The 20,016-nt window shown below is 46.9% G+C and overlaps 1 protein-coding gene across 1 annotated transcript; it reads right to left on the minus strand.

Moving 5' to 3' along the window:
• Positions 1-3,341: 3,341 nt before the first annotated feature.
• LOC147090555 (zona pellucida sperm-binding protein 3-like) lies at positions 3,342-19,639 on the minus strand. Its single transcript, XM_085977298.1, has 9 exons — positions 19,207-19,639; positions 18,562-18,677; positions 18,371-18,474; positions 18,103-18,280; positions 17,880-18,006; positions 17,375-17,463; positions 17,171-17,292; positions 3,570-3,704; positions 3,342-3,491 (listed from the first exon to the last, which is right to left on the minus strand). The coding sequence occupies exons 1-9, from the start codon at positions 19,606-19,608 to the stop codon at positions 3,367-3,369; spliced, it is 1,398 nt and encodes a 465-aa protein (XP_085833424.1). The 5' UTR covers positions 19,609-19,639; the 3' UTR covers positions 3,342-3,366.
• Between the last annotated feature and the right edge of the window lie 377 nt (positions 19,640-20,016).

Here is a 20,016-nt window from a genome sequence, read left to right on the forward strand (position 1 = left end):
TGGGGTTAGTTTGGCATTGATACAGGGCTATGGGAAGAGAGTAGATCAGTGGGATTAGTTTTGGACAGTGACGGCTGATTTACCATTTTGGACAGGTGTGGCCTACACTGCCTAACCAAGCCAGCTTGTTCCCATGGCAATGGGGCCTTGGCACAGTCCTCCCAGCAATCTGCCTGACACTTTTTGCGTAGTCTTTGTGATGAAATGCCAACAAAAAAGACAGGGCTGAAGTGGGAACTGCCTGACCATCGTGAGCCGGAACGCTCAGCCGCTGAGTCGAGGACATGACTACGACCCCTGCACTGGAAGTCTCGGAGAGGCAGGTTTGGATTGCTGCATCGGAGAGAGAGAGCTGGCACTGATTTGATGGGCTGAACGGCCTCCCGCTGCGCTGCGAACCTCGGGGGTTCAGAGACACCTGAGCCAACAAACTCATCTGATTGGCGGTCCGACAGAAAACCGCTCCCACCGCACGTGCTCAAAAGTTTCTACCCCCATCGCAGGCAGAAGAGTCTCTGATCTTCAAATGTAATTCACTGCCTGAAGTGTTGTGAGGCATTTTAACGTGGTAAGGAACCATATAATTGCAGATGTTATCAATAAACCTGAAACCTGCCCCAACAGTAGATCATCTTAAAGGTGTCAGCCGGTAGCACACTTGCCTCGGAGTCAGAAGGTCGAGGGTTCAAGTCCCACTCCAGAGACTTGAGCCCATAATCCAGGCTGACACTCCCAGTGCAATGCTGAGGGAGTGCTGCACTGTCAGAGGTGCCATCTTTTGGGTGAAACGTTAAACCGAGGTCCCATCTGCCCTCTTAGGTGAATGTAAAAGATCCTACGGCTGCTATTGGAAGAAGAGCAGGAGGAGTTCTCCCCAGTGTCCTGGGGACAATATTTATCCCTCAATCAACATCACTAAATACAGATTATCTGGTCATTTTCACATTGCTGTTTTTGGAAGCTTGCAAATTGGCTGCTGCGTTTCCCACATTACGACAGTGACTCCATTTCAAAAGTACTTCATTGGCTGTAAAGCGCTTTGGGACATCCTGAGGCCTCCAGCCCTACAACACCCCCGTCTCCGAGATATCTGCACTTCTCCAATTCTGCCCTCTGGAGGATCCCAGATTTCAATCGCTCCACCGTTGGCGGCCTTGTCTTCAGCTGCCTGGGCCCCAAGCTCTGGAATTCCCTCCCTAAACCTCTCCAGCGCTCCATGCTCCTTAATACCTCCCTCTTTGACCAAGCTTTTGGTTATCTGCCCTAATATCTCCTTATGTGGCTTGGTGTCAAATTTTAATTGAAAGCGCTTCTGGGACATTTCAGTACGTTGAAGGGGCGACATAAATGTAAGTGGTTAAGTATTGACAACAGTCCTACTGCAGATTTCAGCCAGCATTCACTGACCAGGGTCGGCCACGAGAGATACAAAAGTGTGCTCGTTAAGTTTGTGTGGATTCTAGCCCCACCTGATGTTGGAGATCCAGTACGGCAACTCAATCCCACTTGGGGGCCTAGTATGTTGGTTAGACATAATTATTTTTTATTGTAGGTCCCACACTCACGTCAGAGAGAGATGTTTAGAAAGAACAATCTTTTATTTATACAGCACCATACCATGTTCAGGATGTCCCACCAACACCTTAAACATTCACTCCCTCCACCACCGGCACACTGTGGCTGCAGTGTGTACCATCTACAAGATGCACTGCAGCAAGTCACCAAGGCTTCTTCGGCAGCATCTCCCAAATCCATGACCTCTACCAGCTAGAAGGACAAGGGCAGCAGGCGCATGGGAACACCAGCACCTCCAAGTCACACACCATCCTGACTTGGAAATATATCGCCGTCCCTTCATATAGTCGCTGGGTCAAAATCCTACAACTCCCTGCCCAACTGCACAAACTGCAGCTGGACTAGAAAGCAGCTCACCACCACCTTCAAGCCTAACTAGGCATGGACAATAAATGCAGGTCTTGGCAGTGACACCCACATCCCATGAACAAATTAAAAAATGCACTTCATAACCAATGAATTACTTCTGAAATGTAGTCACTGTTGTCAGAAACATGGCAACCCATCAAGAGCCTACAAACAGCAATGTGATAATGGCCAGATCATCTTATGATGTTGGCTGGTGGATAACAATTGGTCAGAGGGAAGAACTCCCCTGCTCTTCTTCCAAAAGTGCCACAGGATCTTTTACATCCACCCGAGGGACCAGAAGTGGCCTCGGTTTAACATCTCATCCGAAAGATGGCACCTCCGACAGTGCAGCACTGGGAGTGTCAGCCTGGCTTTTGTACTCCAGGTTTCTATATAGTGGGATTTGAACCTACGACCTTCCGACTCAGGCTAGAGTGCTGTCCACTGAGCCACGGCCAAGACGGAAAGCCATTTAAGGGGCCTTCAGAAATGCAATTCCTCAGGTCACTAATCCTGCAGGTTAACAAGCCATCGACAGCACAGAAACAGGCTATTCAGTCCAACTAGTCTATGCTCCACAAGAGCCTCCTCCCACCCTTCATCTCACCCAAACAGCATATCCTTCCTCCCTCATGCTTAGAGCTCCCCCTTAAATGCAGCTACACCATTCGCCTCAACCACTCTGATAGAGAGATCCACATTCTCACCACTCTCTGGGTAAAGAAGTTTCTCCTGAATTCACCATTGGAGTCATTAGTTAGTTACTACCTTGTAGTTACAGGCCCCTAGTTCTGGTCTTGCCCCCAAGTGGAAACATCGCTATCTAACCCATCGCACCCAGTCATAATTTTAAACACCCTCAGCTTTCTCTTTCCTAGAGAAGGCAACCCAAACAGGTCAATTAACCTAATAAGTCAAATCTCAGTTCTGGCATCAGCCTAATAAATGTTTTGCACCCTCGCTAGTGCTGCTATCATTTTTAGAATATGGACATCTACCCCATTTAGACTCATTATCCCAGTCAGTTATAGAGGACTAAACAACCTCCACTTCTAGTAATAAACTAATCCCAGCATTAAAATTTCCAGGAACATTGCAATTTCATGGGGCTCAATAATCAGTCCCACTAACCTCAATCCACAAGAGCCCCACAAAGCTCCTTAACAAGGGACAAACAGCAGGCCAAGATAACTAGCTCCAGGCAAACACTTCCAAGCTGCTGTTAAGAAACTAGTGAAATGGGGCACATACCCCAGTAGCCTGATATCTGGTGAAAAGCTTAAATACACTCAGCAGGCATGCCACTGGGTCAAGAATCATTAATGGAAGTAAATAAATATGGAAAACTTCCCATATTCAGAATGCAAATCCCCAGCCGTGATCAATGACCAAATGCAAGCAATAACCATTACAGATTTGCTAATTTCACCACTTTATTAATCACAAGTTGTTGCGCAGGGTTTGCTTGTGTTTCCTGTACAGGAACAAGGCGATCAAAGAAGCAGAGATCAGAGACACAGCAGTCACAGTCAGGGCCACCATCAGGACCACCTCAGACTCCACACCTAAACAGCAATGAGAAACCAACAGTGAGTGAAAGAAATACTGAGGGGGAAATGGAAACTAGCAGTCGGCCAACTCACCACCTGGAGACCTCTCCGCCATCCGTTGCTCAACCTCATTAAGGGACTCGGTTGCCAGGTCTGTCACATCAGTGTCCAGAATGACCAGGGGTCCAAGGGAGGCCTCACCCTCCCACTTCAATTCAGCATCACTCCCTGCAATATCAAACATTCCAGTTAGAGAGGGTAAAGGGCAACCTCCAACATCTAGAGGATCAATGTCCTACCAGCGTCAGGTACAAGATCCCTCCTTGCTCTGGAATCAAATCCAAACTCCCTTGTGGCACTGCAGTTGCCCAAGTGACAACAGGCACAAACGTCATTGTTGGATACTTCCAATGGGGTCCAGCTAAACAAGAGAATCAGTTTCACAATCAGGTTGGGCATCACTTCCCCACACAACACATCCCTGAGGGAGAGAGGGGGCACTTACACATTCTGCATCTTCTGGAAAGTACAAGCTTTGCTCATGGAATCTCTCCGATCCACTGCAGCAACCTTCAGGTGACAGGAGATGAAAATCTGAGGGACACAGTCAACACAAGTCATTATATAGTGACTCCCTCCCAACTTGGGAACTCAATGAACAGGTGGATTCAGGGGACAAGTAGCAGAATGGATAGCAAGCTGGCTAGAAACAGAGAAAAGTGGTTAATGTTAGTGATTCATAGGATCACAGGATATACAGCAGAGGGATTTCAGGGGAAACTTCTTTACCCAGAGAGTGGTGAGAATGTGGAACTCGCTACCACAGGGAGTGGTTGAGGCGAATAGTGTAGATGCATTTAAGGGGAAGCTAGATAAACACAGGTGGGAGAAAGGAATAGAAGGATATGTTGGAGAGTTAGATGAAGAGGAGTGGGAGGACACTCATGTGGAGCACAACCCAGTTATGCAGATTGGCTGTAAATACTTTGCAGTGGTCGGCTTCCTCTTACCAAGGAACGATCATCGCCAAAGAAGCGGAAGGCATCCAAGTCAAAGTGGAGCTTGTCCAGCTCACGCTCGTCTCTTGGCAACACGAAGGTTGAGAAGGAGTCCTCAGCTTTGCTGTCCAGGAGGCAACTGAAGAAATAATTTTAAGAAAGGGACATGGAGTGAATCAAGAGAAGCCATTTAGACAGGATCAGCTGGAGAAAGCAGAGTGCTCCTTACCCATTGTAGTCAATGATGCTGTATCTCGGGGCGGAGTCCTCGTCTGGGCTCAACGTAGCGACACAGCGATCAATGTAGAGCTTCAGGGGCATGTGGTTGGTCATTGAAACAGAGGCCTCAATGTGAATGAGGTCACCCAGGTAGTAGACAGTCGAGGTGCGCTCTGTGAGCCAGTCATCTGAAGTACAAGAGGGACAAGGGTTGGAGACTGGGTACAACTGCCAGTGGGTGACTACAGGAAATCATTCCCCATCCACCCATCACATACCGTTCATTAGGCGCAGAGAGAATGACAGAAGCCCCTCTCCAGACTTGGTGGAGCTGAACGGGATCCAGGTGGGCTTGATCGGGTTACTGCTCACATTGCCCTTCCTGGAAAGACAACGGAGCCATTTTAGGACAAGGTCAGAGAACTACACCAGCTGTAGACGTTATTTGCGACAGTGTAAAGAATCTTACCTAAAATAGTGGCACTCAATGGGAACGACAGCTCCATTAGTTCTCACAATGACAGATCCATGGGCCTTGGGGGTGTGGTTCAGGTGGGTGGCGTAGACCAGGAAATCTCCAAACATCTGAAAGACATCAGGTTCAGAAATGGACAACATTCTACTCAGGTGGTTGGAAGTTGCACAGCCTCAGTAGCTAAAGCAAGGAGGGGGATTGCAAGCACAAGACAATTAAACAGAATAAAGATTCAATGAAAGGACAGCTTCACTTCAATAAAAGGAGCCACAGGTTGATAATTTAGAGCAATGAATAGAACAAGATTAAATCCTCATTTAATCACAGCTCCTCTGTATGAGAGAGAGAGAGAGAGAGAGAGAGAGAGAGAGAGAGAGAGAGAGAGAGAGAGAGACAAAAACTGAATATTGTAGATAACTGAACCATTAAACTGAATCCCCAGGGACCTGAAAATCCACAAGACAAGATGTATGGAAGGAAAAGTTTGAAGAACTAAGTGAAGGCTCAAGGCCAATAGGGCTGAGATCACAAGGTTGGAGACTCAGGAAGACCAGTTAAAGCCAAGGACAATGCATAATTCAACACAAGTCTGAGGATTTAAAAGCAGGAGACAGGAATCTCTTCAACATCAATGACATTTCACCAAAGGTAGGAATAAAGAGTTGGGTCTAATCCAGCCACCAAGCTTAGAGCAAGAGTTCAGGAATCACATTACCTTCACTCTGCTGCCACACTCATGCAGCCCATAATCAAAGAGGACGGTGTGGTTCGGAGAGTAGATCCCAGTTGGCCGACAACCTGCCGTCCCCAGGGTCAGGTCAGCAGCTTTAATCAGGTGCCTGGTTCCAAATAAATCCATCTGTACCCTGACCAGCAGGTTGTGCTCTCCACACTGCACCCTCACAGTCTGCAGTGGAGACACACTGCGCCCCGCAGACACACTGAAACCGGAGCCAAAGGGAGACCCAGGAGAAGGGACTCTCTGAGGCCCAGGGGTGGCTTTTACTCTTCTCCATGGAAACCTCTGGCCCCCAAACTGTTGCCAAATATCAGAGGAACAAACAGCTCCAACGAACACCAGCACTGGGAGCAAACCCCTCACTACAAAATCCCCCATGATACTAAACAACTCAACTATCCCTGCACCCATCAACAAGCACCTTTTATACACACAACCTGCAGTCACATTGAGCCAATTAACCCCAATCTCCACAATTTCTACCCAATGCCAGAACTCATGTATTTATTGCCAGGAGGGCCTATTTTAATTCGACCAATCGGAGTGACTCTTTTGATTGGGTGGTTACACCAATCAACTGTACACTTTTATGTGTGGGTGATTAACCAGTTAGTCTGTAAATAAATAAAACTTTAAAGGAACCTGAACAAACTAATTTCAAATTTGGTTGCTCTTTTTGATTAAAGCAATTGACTGTAACTTAAGAAAACATTCGACCAATAGGGGTGCTCTTTTGGTTAAACTAATCAACTGTAAATTAATAAAACTTTTAATAAAACTTGACAAAAAAAGAAAAAATAAGAAGAATAAAAAAAGGAAAAAAATGCCAGAACTGATGGATTTATTGCCACGAGGGCCTATTACAATTTGGTCAATCACCCCCACCTGAAAGAGTCGCACAAGGGCACATTTTGATGGGCACCATTAATACAGTAGTCATCCACTTTGGATCGAAAAAGGATAGATCAGCGTACTTTCCCAATGGTGAAAAGCTCGGGATTTAGAAAGTTAAGGGGTGATTTGATTGAAGTTTTCAAGATATTAAGGGGAACCGATAGGGTACACAGAGACAAACTATTTCCGCCGGTTGGGAGTTCAGGACAAGGGGACATGGCCTAAAAATTAGAGCCAGATCTTTCAGAAGTGAAGTTAGGAAACACTTCTACACACAAAGGGTGGGAAAGGTTTGGAACTCTCTTCCGCTAACAGCAGTTGTTGCTGGGTCAATTGTTAATTTGAAATCTGAGATTGATAGATTTTTGATACCCAAAGGTATTAAGGGATACGGGCCAAAGACAGGTATATGGAGTTAGGTCCCAGATCAGCCATGATCTCATTGAATGGGGCGACAGGCCCGAGGGGCTGAATGGCCTCCTCCTGTTCCCATGTTCCTATGTCTAATGTGTTTTTTTTTAAATTGAGCCATAAAATGACATGGGTTATCCCGGTGTCATCAACAGAGGAACAAATTTACACCTGGCCTCCCTCTTTAAGTTGGCACAACTAACAAAGGAACTCAAACACAGAATGTTCTTTCGACAAAACAACAGGAAACTCATAAAAGTAAATCATCATATTATTACTCGTGTCGATAAGACTCTCCATTCCCTGCGGTGCCCACCGGTCGCGGGAGGCCTCGAGTGTACCGGTGGGCACTGCCCGCTCCCTATCCAGGGAGCCTGGCGCACAAACACTCGGAGTCCAATGGGTTTTCCAGAAGCTTCTACAAGTGGCTGGATCCGGACGGGATCATTGCCTCATTTTACCGGATCGGAAAGTTGGACCTTAATCAGTTGATATGTACTGTGGGACATTAGTTCGGACAGACTCTTTGTTCTTGTTAGTGGTGTCCTGTCCCTTGTGGGGAGGACCCCTTATAGATGATCAGTGTGGGCCTGAGCTTCACCCACTGGACAAGCTCCCCCGTCCCTGCTGATAACTAAAAGGACATCACGAGGGGGAAACAGTCTATCCAATTAAAACCCCAAAATAGTGGCAAAGTCACTCTAATTGCAATTGTCCTGTTTCATACAGTCTGATAAAGAGTGTGATGGTAAATGGAGACTGTCACACTGGAACAACAACACCAACTTGTCATCATATCGCACCTTTGATGCAGAAAAACATCCCAAGGTGCCAACGGTGGAGTGAAGGAAGGGGAGGATCCACAAATGGCCGAGCTGTGGGAACATGAAATCTGAGGGAGGTGGTTAACAGGCTCTGATCCTCTGAGGTTGGGATTTGGTACCTTGTTTGCGCAGAGCACAGGGAGCTTTACTGTGTATCTAACCCGTGCTCTACCTGCCCTGGGAGTGTTTGATGGGACAGTGTAGAGGGAGCTTCACTCTCCATCTAACCCGTGCTGTACCTGCCCTGGGAGTGTTTGATGGGACATTGTCAAGAGAGCTTTACTCTGTGTCTAACCCGTGCTGTACCTGCCTTGGGAGTGTTTGATGGGGTAGTGTAGAGGGAGCTTTACTCTGTATCTAACTCATGCTGTATCTGCCATGGGAGAGTTTGATGCGACAGTCTAAAGGGAGCTTTACTCTGTATCTAACCTATGCTGTACTTGCCCTGGGAGTGTTTGATGGGACAGTTTAAAGGGAGCTTTACTCTGTATCTGACCCGTGCTGTACCTGTCCTGGGAGTATTTGATGGGACAGTGTAGAGGGAGCTTTACTCTGTATCTAACCGTGCGCTACCTGCCCTGGGAGTGTTTCATGGGACAGTTTAAAGGGAGCTTTACTCTGTATCTAACCCATGCTGTGCGTGTCCTGGGACTGTTTGAAGTGACAGTGTAGAGGGAGCGTTACTCTATATCTAACCCGTGCTGTACCTGCCCTGGGAGATTTTGACGTGACATTGTAAAGGGAGCTTTATTCTGTATCTAACCCGCGCTGTAGCTGCACTGGGAGTGCTTGATGGGACAGTGTAGAGGGAGCTTTACTCTGTATCTAACTCATGCTGTAACCTGTATCTGTTACATCGTTATATTATCACATTGTTAAATGGAACTACTTGTTACATTGTTATATGGAACTACTTTGGTTAGTGCATTTATACTGCTATGTGGCACACTGTGTCAGGCAGTGCACAGTGCAAGGTCGGACATCTTGTATCACTCCGCACCATGCGGCAGCAACATCATGAAAGCACTGAGTAAAAGCTGTAAACCAGAAATGAGTTAAACGTGCCTGTATTACATAGTAATAAAAACACAAGGGGACACAACAGTATCTAACTTATGCTGTACCTGCGCTGGGAGTGATTGATGAGACAGTGTAGACGGAGCTTTACTCTGTATCTAACCCGTACTCTTGCTGCCCTGGGAGTGTTTGATGGGACAGCGTAGAGCGTGCTTTGCTTTCTATCTAACTCCCCACCTCACAGAGCCCTCTATTTCATTCTCCCTCATCTATGCTACCAGCCTCCTTTACAAATGAACAGGAGCAGTCCATTCAGGCCCTCGAGCCTGTTCTGCCATTCAATTCGATCATGGTCGATCTGTATCTCAACTCCAAATATATCTGCTTCAACCACTCCATGTTCCACATTCTGTGTAAAGAATGTCCTCCTAAATTCTTAATTTGATCTGTTAATGGCCATCTTATATTCCTGCCCCTTTATCCTCACCATCTGGTTGCAGTGGTGCCTTGTTACACCGCCCAATGTTCAACTAAGCAAAGCATTCAACTCACGTAAATCAGACAAAAACCTGACAGAGTCAAAGGAGGAGACATTAGGACAGGTAAATGCCTGGACACTGATGTAGGTTTGAAGCAATGTATTAGGAGGAGAGGTTGAGGGATTTAGGGAGAGAATGTCTGAGCTGAGGTGCCAGATGTCTGAAGGCACGGCCACCAACAGGGGGTGATGGGAGGTGGGGTGGGCGAAGGATTTTGGGCGGGTGGGGGAAATGCACCAGAGGCCAGAGTGCAATGAAAAAGATCATTGATCATTTACCAATCCCCTCAGCACTGTTTGATTCCACTACCCACCCATGTGTGATGGTGGGTGGTAGGTTACATCACTATATTCAAAAAGGCAATTGTAACTAACCTTTAAGGGATGTTAAATGTGGAACAGAGCCAGCAGAGTGACAGTACGAGGCCAAGACACACCTACCGCCAGTGGACAAGGAGCAAGATGGCCAATTAAGGAGATGCTGCTTTGGTCTAGTCTCTTGACCCCGATGTGGGACTGGAACCTTCTCACAGCGGACTCCTAGCTGGGTGTCTGTAACCCCATCTACTCGCTCTAGAAAGATGGCAGAAGCTCCCCATCGCTTTCATCCCTGTACAAAGGTCACAATATTAATGCAGAGAAGCTGGGATTGTTCTCCTTAGAGCAGAGAAGGTCAAGGGAGGGGTTCAAAATGGTAAGGGTTTTGATTAAAGTAAATAAGGAGAAACGGTTTCCACTGACAGAAGGGTTAGTAAATAACGTCATTGACAAGAGAGCCAGAGGTGAGGAGACTTCTAATATAAAGAAGAAGTTGTGATCTGGAACACGCTCCCTGAAAGGGCGGTGGAAGCAGATTCAATAGTGTCTTTCAAAAATGGGAATTGGATAAATACAAAGAGGTGAAAATGGCAGGGATATGGGGAAGAGCCGGGGGGAGTGGGACTAATTGGAGAGCTCTTTCAAAGAGCTAGCACAGGCACGATGGGCCGAATGGCCTCTTTCTGTGCTGTATGATTCCAGTTGCCATCCTATTAAGGCCACAATCTTATTCCAGGTGCAAATGCCTACTTTCAACTACCCAAAACTGAGCGGTGTGTGGTGAAATTCTCAGTTAAATATAGGCCTCCAAAACTGGTCTAGTGTCATTTAGACAACTTAGGTCAAACCACTATGACAGTGTATTTAAAAACCAGTTCAACACCAAAGACTGTAACTCAACCAAGTCACATTTCAATTTTATTGAAGCATTTTTTGACAAATAAAGCAGCTCAATTGAGGGAGAGGATTCAGCTGTGTTTCCTGGACAGTAGGAAGGCCACCAGAGAGGTGGAGATCAGGACCCCAGCTGCCAACGTCACAGCCACGACCAGAAGTAGCTCAGAACACACATCACCTGCCGAGAACGAGAAGCCAATATGGAGTCAGGAGTCACAGGACTGGAATTGGGTTTTCATACAATCAACACTCACCTCGATAAGAACTCGGAACATCCTCACGAGTCCCAACAGCTTCACTATCCACCGAATGAACCAGGTCCAGATCTACATCCAGAACGATCAGAGGTCCAAGTGAGGCCTCACTCTCCCACACAGGCTCAGACTCTGCAACAATTAGTTCCATCCAGTTACAAAACATCCTTCTTCACCCTCAACACCCAACACAACATTCCAAGCTCAGATGGGACCTCCCTCCTGCACCTGGAGTGTGGTCTTCCTCCAGATCGCAATCTCTCGCCCCTGCAGTTGCCCCCATCACAACAGGCACAAACCTCATTGGATCCTTCCACCAGGGACAGGCCCAACTCGTTCACCAGGGACCATCTAAACAAGGAAGCAAGTCATCCGTCAGAATGCATCCATACGCCAAAAAGAAAGAGGTCCACCATTCGGGGGTAGATTCCTCTCACCGGTTGGCTGGCTTGTGGAAGGAACAGGCTTTGTTGACCGAATCCGGCCTTTGATCTGCTGCAGCTACTCTCAGGTGGCAACTGATGAAGATCTGCAGGAGACACATCCAGGAGTTACTCAGCGTCAACGCTCACCGTCTTACCTTCCAACATCTGGCCAACTCTTACCAGGTCCCTGGCATCCTCAAAGAAGCGGAACGCATCCAGGTTGAACCAGAGCTTGTCCCGGTGATCTCGCGGCGACACAGAAGACGAAAGGGAGTTTTCGCCTCGGCTGTGTCAACAGGCAACTGGAAAGAGGGTGGGAAAGAGCTGCCCGATTGCCTGCCTCTCTTCCGCGGCCACGTTCGCGCCCGGGTGGCCCTGGATATGGAGTACGCGGTATCCACTGGCAGGCTTGAGGCCTTCCGCGACCGGTGGGCGCCGCAGAGAATGGAGTGCATCACCACCCCCGGCAACCAAATTTTAATTTGATTTGTTAAGGTTCCTTTCAAATTTATGTTAATTTACAGACCTTATCGTTTGCGACCCTTTAAAAAGGGAGCACGTGGTTGACTTTTAATAGGCCGTTGCCTATGATAAAGAAAGAGGCAGAGATTGGGTTGACCTTCTCCAAAACCATCAATAGGAAGACACTGGGCGATGTCATCAACCAAAAACCAAATCAAAGTGCCCCCATTGGGTGCAGAGCTTTGGGAACCATCGGCCCAAAGTCGCCTGTAAAAGAAAGAAAGACTTGCATTTATATCCCGCCTTTCACACATTCAGGACATCCCAAAGCGCTTTACAGCCAATGAGGTACTTTTTGGAGCGCAGTCACTGTTGTAATGTAGGAAACGCGGCAGCCAATTTGCACACAGCATGCTCCCACAAACAGCAATGTTATAATGACCAGATAATCTGTTTTTAGTGATGTTGATTGAGGGATAAATATTTGCTAGGACACCAGGGGATAACTCCCTGTTCTTCTACGAAATAGTGGCCATGGGATCTTTTACATCCACCTGAGGGGGCAGACGGGCCCTCGGTTTAACGTCTCATCCGAAAGATGACACCTCCGACAGTGCGGCGCTCCCTCAGCAGTGGCACTAGAGTGTCAGCCTGCATTAATGTGCTCGTCACTGGAGTGGGACTCGAACCCACAACCTTCTGGGAATACCGCACCTATCATGAACTCAGGACGTACCAGGATCCCAGAGATGAATCTTTTAATTCCTGGAGACTCTGGGACAATCCTGGAGGGCTGCTAACCCGAGCACAGACCCACAAAATAATACAGCAACTGGGCTTTGATGGCAGCTGTTTAGGGGGTGAGGCGGGGTGTGCTGGCTGTGTATAAAATGTTAACTGGTTTACTCAAACAAGCACTTCTGTGATTATACATATTTATTGGGAGACTTCAGTGTGAATGCACATCAACTTTTTGTATGTTGTGTATGAGGCTTTGTGTAGACACTCACTAAACCCAGGTGAGACTGACTGCCACATCTCCATTCGCCTGTAGTCTCGACTATTCCAATGCTGACCTTCCACGCACTACATGCCATTATCTTGAGGCCGTCCAAAACTCAGCTGCCCGTATCCTAACTCGCACCAAGTCCCATTCACCCATCGCTGACCTACATTGATTCCCGGTTAAGCAACGCCTTGATTTTAAAAATTCTCATCGTTGTTTTGAAATCCCTCCAACCTCCTCCAGCCCCACAACCCTCCGCAAGCTCTGCGCTCCTTCAATTTTGGCCTCTTGAGCATCCCCAACTGGGGAATTTATAATGGGGAACAAAGAAATGGCAGACCAATTAAATACATATTTTGGTTCTGTCTTCACAAAGGGGGACACAAATAACCTCCCAGAAATGTCGGGGAACATAGGGATCCGACGAAAGGGAGGAACTGAAAGAAATCAGTATTTGTAGGGAAATGGTGTTAGGGAAATTGATGGGATTGAAGGCTGATAAATCCCCAGGGCCTGATAATCTACATCCTAGCGTAATTAAGGAAGTGGCCCTAGAAATAGTAGATGCATTGCTGATCATCTGCCAACATTCGATAGACTCTGGAACAGTACCCATGGATTGAAGGGTAGCTAATGTTACCCCACTATTCCAAAAAGGTGGGAGAGAGAAAACGGGGAATTACAGATCTCGGTAAGCCTGACATCGGTAGTGGGGAAAGTGCTAGAGTCCATTATAAAAGATGTAATAGCAGAGCACTTGGAAAACAGAGACAGGATCGGACAAAGTCAACATGGATTTACAAAAGGTAAATCGTGCTTGACTAATCTACTGGAATTTTTTGAGGATGTCACTAGTAAAATAGATAAGGGAGAACCAGTGGATGTGGTGTATTTGGACTTTCAGAAGGCTTTCGATAAAGGTCCCACATAAGAGATTTGTATGTAAAGTTAAGGCACATGGGATTGGGGGCAAGGTACTAACTTGGATAGAGAACTGGTTGGCAGATAGAAAGCAAAGAGTTGGAATAAACGGGTATTTTTCCTGAGTGGAAGGCAGTGACTAGTGGGGTACCGCAGGGATCGGTCCTTGGACCCCAGCTATTCACAATATATATTAATGATCTAGACAAGGGAACTAGATGCAATATCTCTAAATTTGCAGACGACACAAAGCTGGGTGGGCGTGTGTGCTGTGAGGAGGATGCCGAGAAACTACAGGATGATTTACAGGTTGGGTGATTGGGCAGAAGCAATAGAACGTGGATAAATGTGAGGTTATCCACTTGGTGGCAAAACCAGGAAGGCAGATTATCTGAATGCATTTCCCCTTCTCCCAATCTATTGACAACGAGACCTGGGTGACCTTGTGCACCAGTCGCTGAAGGAGGAATTTCTTCACCCACAGCGTGGTGAACCTGTGGAATTCTCTACCACAGAAGGCAGCAGAGGCCAATTCATTAGATATATTCAAGAAGGAGTTGGATACATTTCTTAAGGCTAAAGGGATCAAGGGGTTATGGGGAGATAGCAGGGATCGGGTACTGAATTTGGATGATTAGCCATGATCGCATTGAATGGCAGAGCAGGCTCAAGCGGCCTACTCCAATCTTTCTATGTAATCGCTCCACCATTGGCAGCCTTGCCTTCAGCTGCCTGGGCCCCAAACTCTGGCACTCCCTCCTCCTTAAAATCTACCTCTTGAACAAGCTTTTGCTCATCTGCCTTAATATCTCCTTATGTGGCTTGGTGTCAAATGTTATTCAATAGGGCTTCTGTGAAGCACCTTGGGACATGTCAGTACGTTGAAGGGGCTACATAAATGTAAGTGGTTAAGTATTGACAACAGTTCTACTGCAGATTTCAGCCAGCATTCACTGACCAGGGTCAGCCACAAGAGATACAAAACTGTGCTCGTTAAGTTGGTATGGATTCTATCCCCACCTGCTGTTGGAGATCCAGTACGGCAACTGAATCCCTATTGGGGACCTAGTATGTTGGTTCGGGATAATTATATTTTATTGTAGGTCCCAAACTCACGTCAGATGTTTAGAAAGAACAATCTTATTTATACAGCGCCATACCCAGATGCAGGATGTCACACCAACACCTTAAACATTCACTCCCTCCACCACTGGCGCACTGCAGCATCTCGCTAAGGCTTCTTCGGCAGCACCTCCCAAACCCGCGACCTCTACCACCTAGAAGGACAAGGGCAGCAGGCATATGGGAACACCACCACCTCCAAGTTCCCCTCCAAATCACACACCATCCCGACTTGCAAGTATATCGTCGATCCTTCATCGTCACTGGGTCAAAGTCCTGGAACTCTCCAACAGCACACTGACCAACTGGACTAGAAGGCAGCTCACCACCACATTCGCAAGGCTAACTAGGGATGGGCAATAAATGCAGGCCTTGCCAGTGACACCCACACTCCATGAACAAATTAAAAAATGCATTTCATAACCAATGAATTACTTTTGAAATGTAGTCACCATTGTCAGAAACATGGCAGCCCATCAAGAGCCTACAAACAGCAATGTGATAATGGCCAGATCATCTTATGGTGTTGGCTGATGGCTAACAATTGGTCAGAGGGAAGAACTCCCCTGCTCTTCTTCCAAAAGTGCCATAGGATCTTTTACATCCACCAGGGGGGCCAGAAGTGGCCTCGGTTTAACTTCTCATCCGAAAGGTGGCACCTCCGACAGTGCAGCACTGGGAGTGTCAGCCTGGATTTTGTACTCCAGGTTTCTATAGTGGGATTTGAACCTACGACCTTCCGACCCAGGCTAGAGTGCTGTCCACTGAGCCACGGCCAACACCGAAAGCCATTTAAGGGGCCTTCAGAGATGCAATTCCTCAGGTGACTAATCCTGCAGGTTAACAAGCCATCGACAGCACAGAAACAGGCTATTCAGTCCAACTAGTCCATGCTCCACACGAGCCTCCTCCCACCTTTCATCTCACCCAAACAGCATATCCTTCCTCCCTCATGCTTAGAGCTCCCCCTTAAATGCAGCTACACCATTCGCCTCAACCACTCCGTGATAGCGAGATCCACATTCTCACCACTCTCTGGGTAAAGAAGTTTCTCCTGAATTCACCATTGGAGTCATTAGTTAGTTACTACCTTGTAGTTACAGGCCCCGAGTTCTGGTCTTGCCCCCAAGTGGAAACATCTCGATATCTAACCCATCGCACCCAGTCATAATTTTAAACACCCTCAGCCTTCTCTTTCCTAGAGAAGGCAACCCAAACAGGTCAATCTTTCCTAATAAGTCGAATCTCAGTTCTGGCATCAGCCTAATAAATGTTTTGCACCCTCACTAGTGCCGCTATCATTTTTAGAATATGGACATCTACCCCATTTAGACTCATTATCCCAGTCAGTTATAGAGGACTAAACAACCTCCACTTCTAGTAATAAACTAATCCCAGCATTAAAATTTCCAGGAAAGTTGCAATTTCATGGGGCTCAATAATCAGTCCCACTAACCTCAATCCACAAGAGCCCCACAAAGCTCCTTAACAAGGGACAAACAGCAGGCCAAGATAACTAGCTCCAGGCAAACACTTCCAAGTTGCTGTTAATAAACTAGTGAAATGGGGCAGATACCCCAGTAGCCTGATATCTGGTGAAAAGCTTAAATACACTCAGCAGGCATGCCACTGGGTCAAGAATCATTAATGGATGTAAATAAATATGGAAAACTTCCCATATTCAGAATGCAAATCCCCAGCCTTGATCAATGACCAAATGCAAGCAATAACCATTACAGATTTGCTAATTTCACCACTTTATTAATCACAAGTTGTTGCGCAGGGTTTGCTTGCGTTTCCTGTACAGGAACAAGGCGATCAAAGAAGCAGAGATCAGAGAGACAGCAGTCACAGTCAGGGCCACCATCAGGACCACCTCAGACTCCGCACCTAAACAGCAATGAGAAACCAACAGTGAGTGAAAGAAATACTGAGGGGGAAATGGAAACTAGCAGTCGGCCAACTCACCACCTGGAGACCTCTCCGCCATCCGTTGCTCAACCTCATTAAGGGACTCGGTTGCCAGGTCTGTCACATCAGTGTCCAGAATGACCAGGGGCCCAAGGGAGGCCTCACCCTCCCACTTCAATTCAGCATCACTCCCTGCAATATCAAACATTCCAGTTAGAGAGGGTAAAGGGCAACCTCCAACATCTAGAGAATCAATGTCCTACCAGCTTCAGGAACAAGATCCCTCCTTCCTCTGGAATCAAATCCAAACTCCCTTGTAGCACTGCAATTGCCCAAGTGACAACAGGCACAAACGTCATTGTTGGATACTTCCAATGGGGTCCAGCTAAACAAGAGAATCAGTTTCACAATCAGGTTGGGCATCACTTCCCCACACAACACATCCCTGAGGGAGAGGGGGCACTTACACATTCTGCATCTTCTGGAAAGTACAAGCTTTGCTCATGGAATCTCTCTGATCCACTGCAGCAACCTTCAGGTGACAGGAGATGAAAATCTGAGGGACACAGTCAACACAAGTCATTATATAGTGACTCCCTCCCAACTTGGGAACTCAATGAACAGGTGGATTCAGGGGACAAGTAGCAGAATGGATAGCAAGCTGGCTAGAAACAGAGAAAAGTGGTTAATGTTAGTGATTCATAGGATCACAGGATATACAGCGGAGGGATTTCAGGGGAAACTTCTTTACCCAGAGAGTGGGGAGAATGTGGAACTCGCTACCACAGGGAGTGGTTGAGGCGAATAGTGTAGATTCATTTAAGGGGAAGCTAGATAAACACAGGTGGGAGAAAGGAATAGAAGGATATGTTGGAGAGTTAGATGAAGAGGAGTGGGAGGACACTCATGTGGAGCACAAGCCAGTTATGCAGATTGGCTGTAAATACTTTGCAGTGGTCGGCTTCCTCTTACCAAGGAACGATCATCGCCAAAGAAGCGGAAGGCATCCAAGTCAAAGTGGAGCTTGTCCAGCTCACGCTCGTCTCTTGGCAACACGAAGGTTGAGAAGGAGTCCTCAGCTTTGCTGTCCAGGAGGCAACTGAAGAAATAATTTTTTTTTTTTAAAAACAACATGGAGTGAATCAAGAGAAGCCATTGAGACAGGATCAGCTGGAGAAAGCAGAGCGCTCCTTACCCATTGTCGTCAATGATGCTGTATCTCGGGGTGGAGTCCGTGTCTGGGCTTAACGTAGCGACACAGCGATCAATGCAGAGCTTCAGGGGCATGTGGTTGGTCATTGAAACAGAGGCCTCAATGTGAATGAGGTCACCCAGGTAGTAGACAGTCGAGGTGCGCTCTGTGAGCCAGCCATCTGAAGTACAAGAGGGACAAGGGTTGGAGACTAGGTACAACTCCCAGTGGGTGACTACAGGAAATCATTCCCCATCCACCCATCACATACCGTTCATTAGGCGCAGAGAGAATGACAGAAGCCCCTCTCCAGACTTGGTGGAGCTGAACGGGATCCAGGTGGGCTTGATCGGGTTACTGCTCACATTGCCCTTCCTGGAAAGACAACGGAGCCATTTTAGGACAAGGTCAGAGAACTACACCAGCTGTAGACGTTATTTGCGACAGTGTAAAGAATCTTACCTAAAATAGTGGCACTCAATGGGAACGACAGCTCCATTAGTTCTCACAATGACAGATCCATGGGCCTTGGGGGTGTGGTTCAGGTGGGTGGCGTAGACCAGGAAATCTCCAGACATCTGAAAGACATCAGGTTCAGAAATGGACAACATTCTACTCAGGTGGTTGGAAGTTGCGCAGCCTCAGCAGCTAAAGCAAGGAGGGGGATTGCAAGCACAAGACAATTAAACAGAATAAAGACTCAATGAAAGGACAGCTTCACTTCAATAAAAGGAGCCACAGGTTGATAATTTAGAGCAATGAATAGAACAAGATTAAAGCCTCATTTAAGCCAGACTCCCCTGTATTCTGATACAAAGGAGTGGAAGAAAAAAAACTCAATATTGTAGCTAACTAAACCCCCAGTGACCTGAAAATCCACAAGACAGGATGTAAGGAAGGAAAAGTTAACTAAGTGAAGGATCAAGGCCAATAAGGCCGAGATCAAAGTTGGAGACACTCAGGAAAACCAGTTAAAGCAAAGGACAATACATCATTCAACACAAGTCTGGAGGTTTTAAAAGCAGGAGACAGGAATCAGGGTAGGAAAAACAAGTTGGGTCTATTCCAGACACCAAGCTTAGAGCAAGAGTTGAGGAATCACATTACCTTCACTCTGCTGCCACACCCATGCAGCCCATAGTCAAAGAGGACAGTGTGGTTCTGAGAGTAGATCCCGGTTGACGGACAACCTGCCGTCCCCAGGGTCAGGTCAGCAGCTTTAATCAGGTGCCTGGTTCCAAATAAATCCATCTGTACCCTGACCAGCAGGTTGTGCTCTCCACACTGCACCCTCACAGTCTGCAGTGGAGACACACTGCGCCCCTCAGACACACTGAAACCGGAGCCAAAGGGAGACCCAGGAGAAGGGACTCGCTGAGGCCCAGGAGTGGCTTTTACTCTTCTCCATGGAAACCTCTGGCCCCCAAACTGTTGCCAAATATCAGAGGAACAAACAGCTCCAACTAACACCAGCACTGGGAGCAAACCCCTCACTACAAAATCCCCCATGATACTAAACAACTCAACTACCCCTGCACCCACCAACAAGCACCTTTTATACACACAACCTGCAGTCACATTGAGCCGATTAACCCCAAGCTCCACAATTTCTACCCAATCACAGAACTCATGGATTTATTGCCAGGAGGGCCTATTTTAATTCAACCAATCGGAGTGACCCTTTTGATTGGGTGGTTAAGCAAATCTACAGTAATCTTTTTTGTGTGGGTGATTAACCAATTAGTTTATAAATAAAACTTTAAAGGAACCTTAACAAATTAATTTAAAATTTGGCTGCTCTTTTTGATTAAAGCAATTGACTGTAACTTAAGAAAACATTCGACCAATTAGGGGTGCTCTTTTGATTAAACTAATCAACTGTAAATTAATAAAACTTTGAATAAAACTTGACAAAAG

Source organism: Somniosus microcephalus, unplaced genomic scaffold, assembly GCF_052327205.1.
Source record: "Somniosus microcephalus isolate GS21.2 unplaced genomic scaffold, FLI_Smic_1.0 unresolved_chr4, whole genome shotgun sequence".
In the NCBI taxonomy this organism is placed as follows: Eukaryota; Metazoa; Chordata; class Chondrichthyes; order Squaliformes; family Somniosidae; genus Somniosus; species Somniosus microcephalus.

Bases quoted from the DNA above. Each gene is read 5' to 3' on its own strand.
- LOC147090555 (XM_085977298.1), bottom strand. From the start codon at position 19,608: ATGGGGGATTTTGTAGTGAGGGGTTTGCTCCCAGTGCTGGTGTTAGTT. The intron at 18,678-19,206 runs GTAATGTGATTC...GATGTCTTTCAG, and splicing joins GGTGTGGCAGCAGAGTGAAG to ATGTCTGGAGATTTCCTGGT. The intron at 18,007-18,102 runs GTAAGGAGCGCT...TTATTTCTTCAG, and splicing joins AGCATCATTGACGACAATGG to TTGCCTCCTGGACAGCAAAG.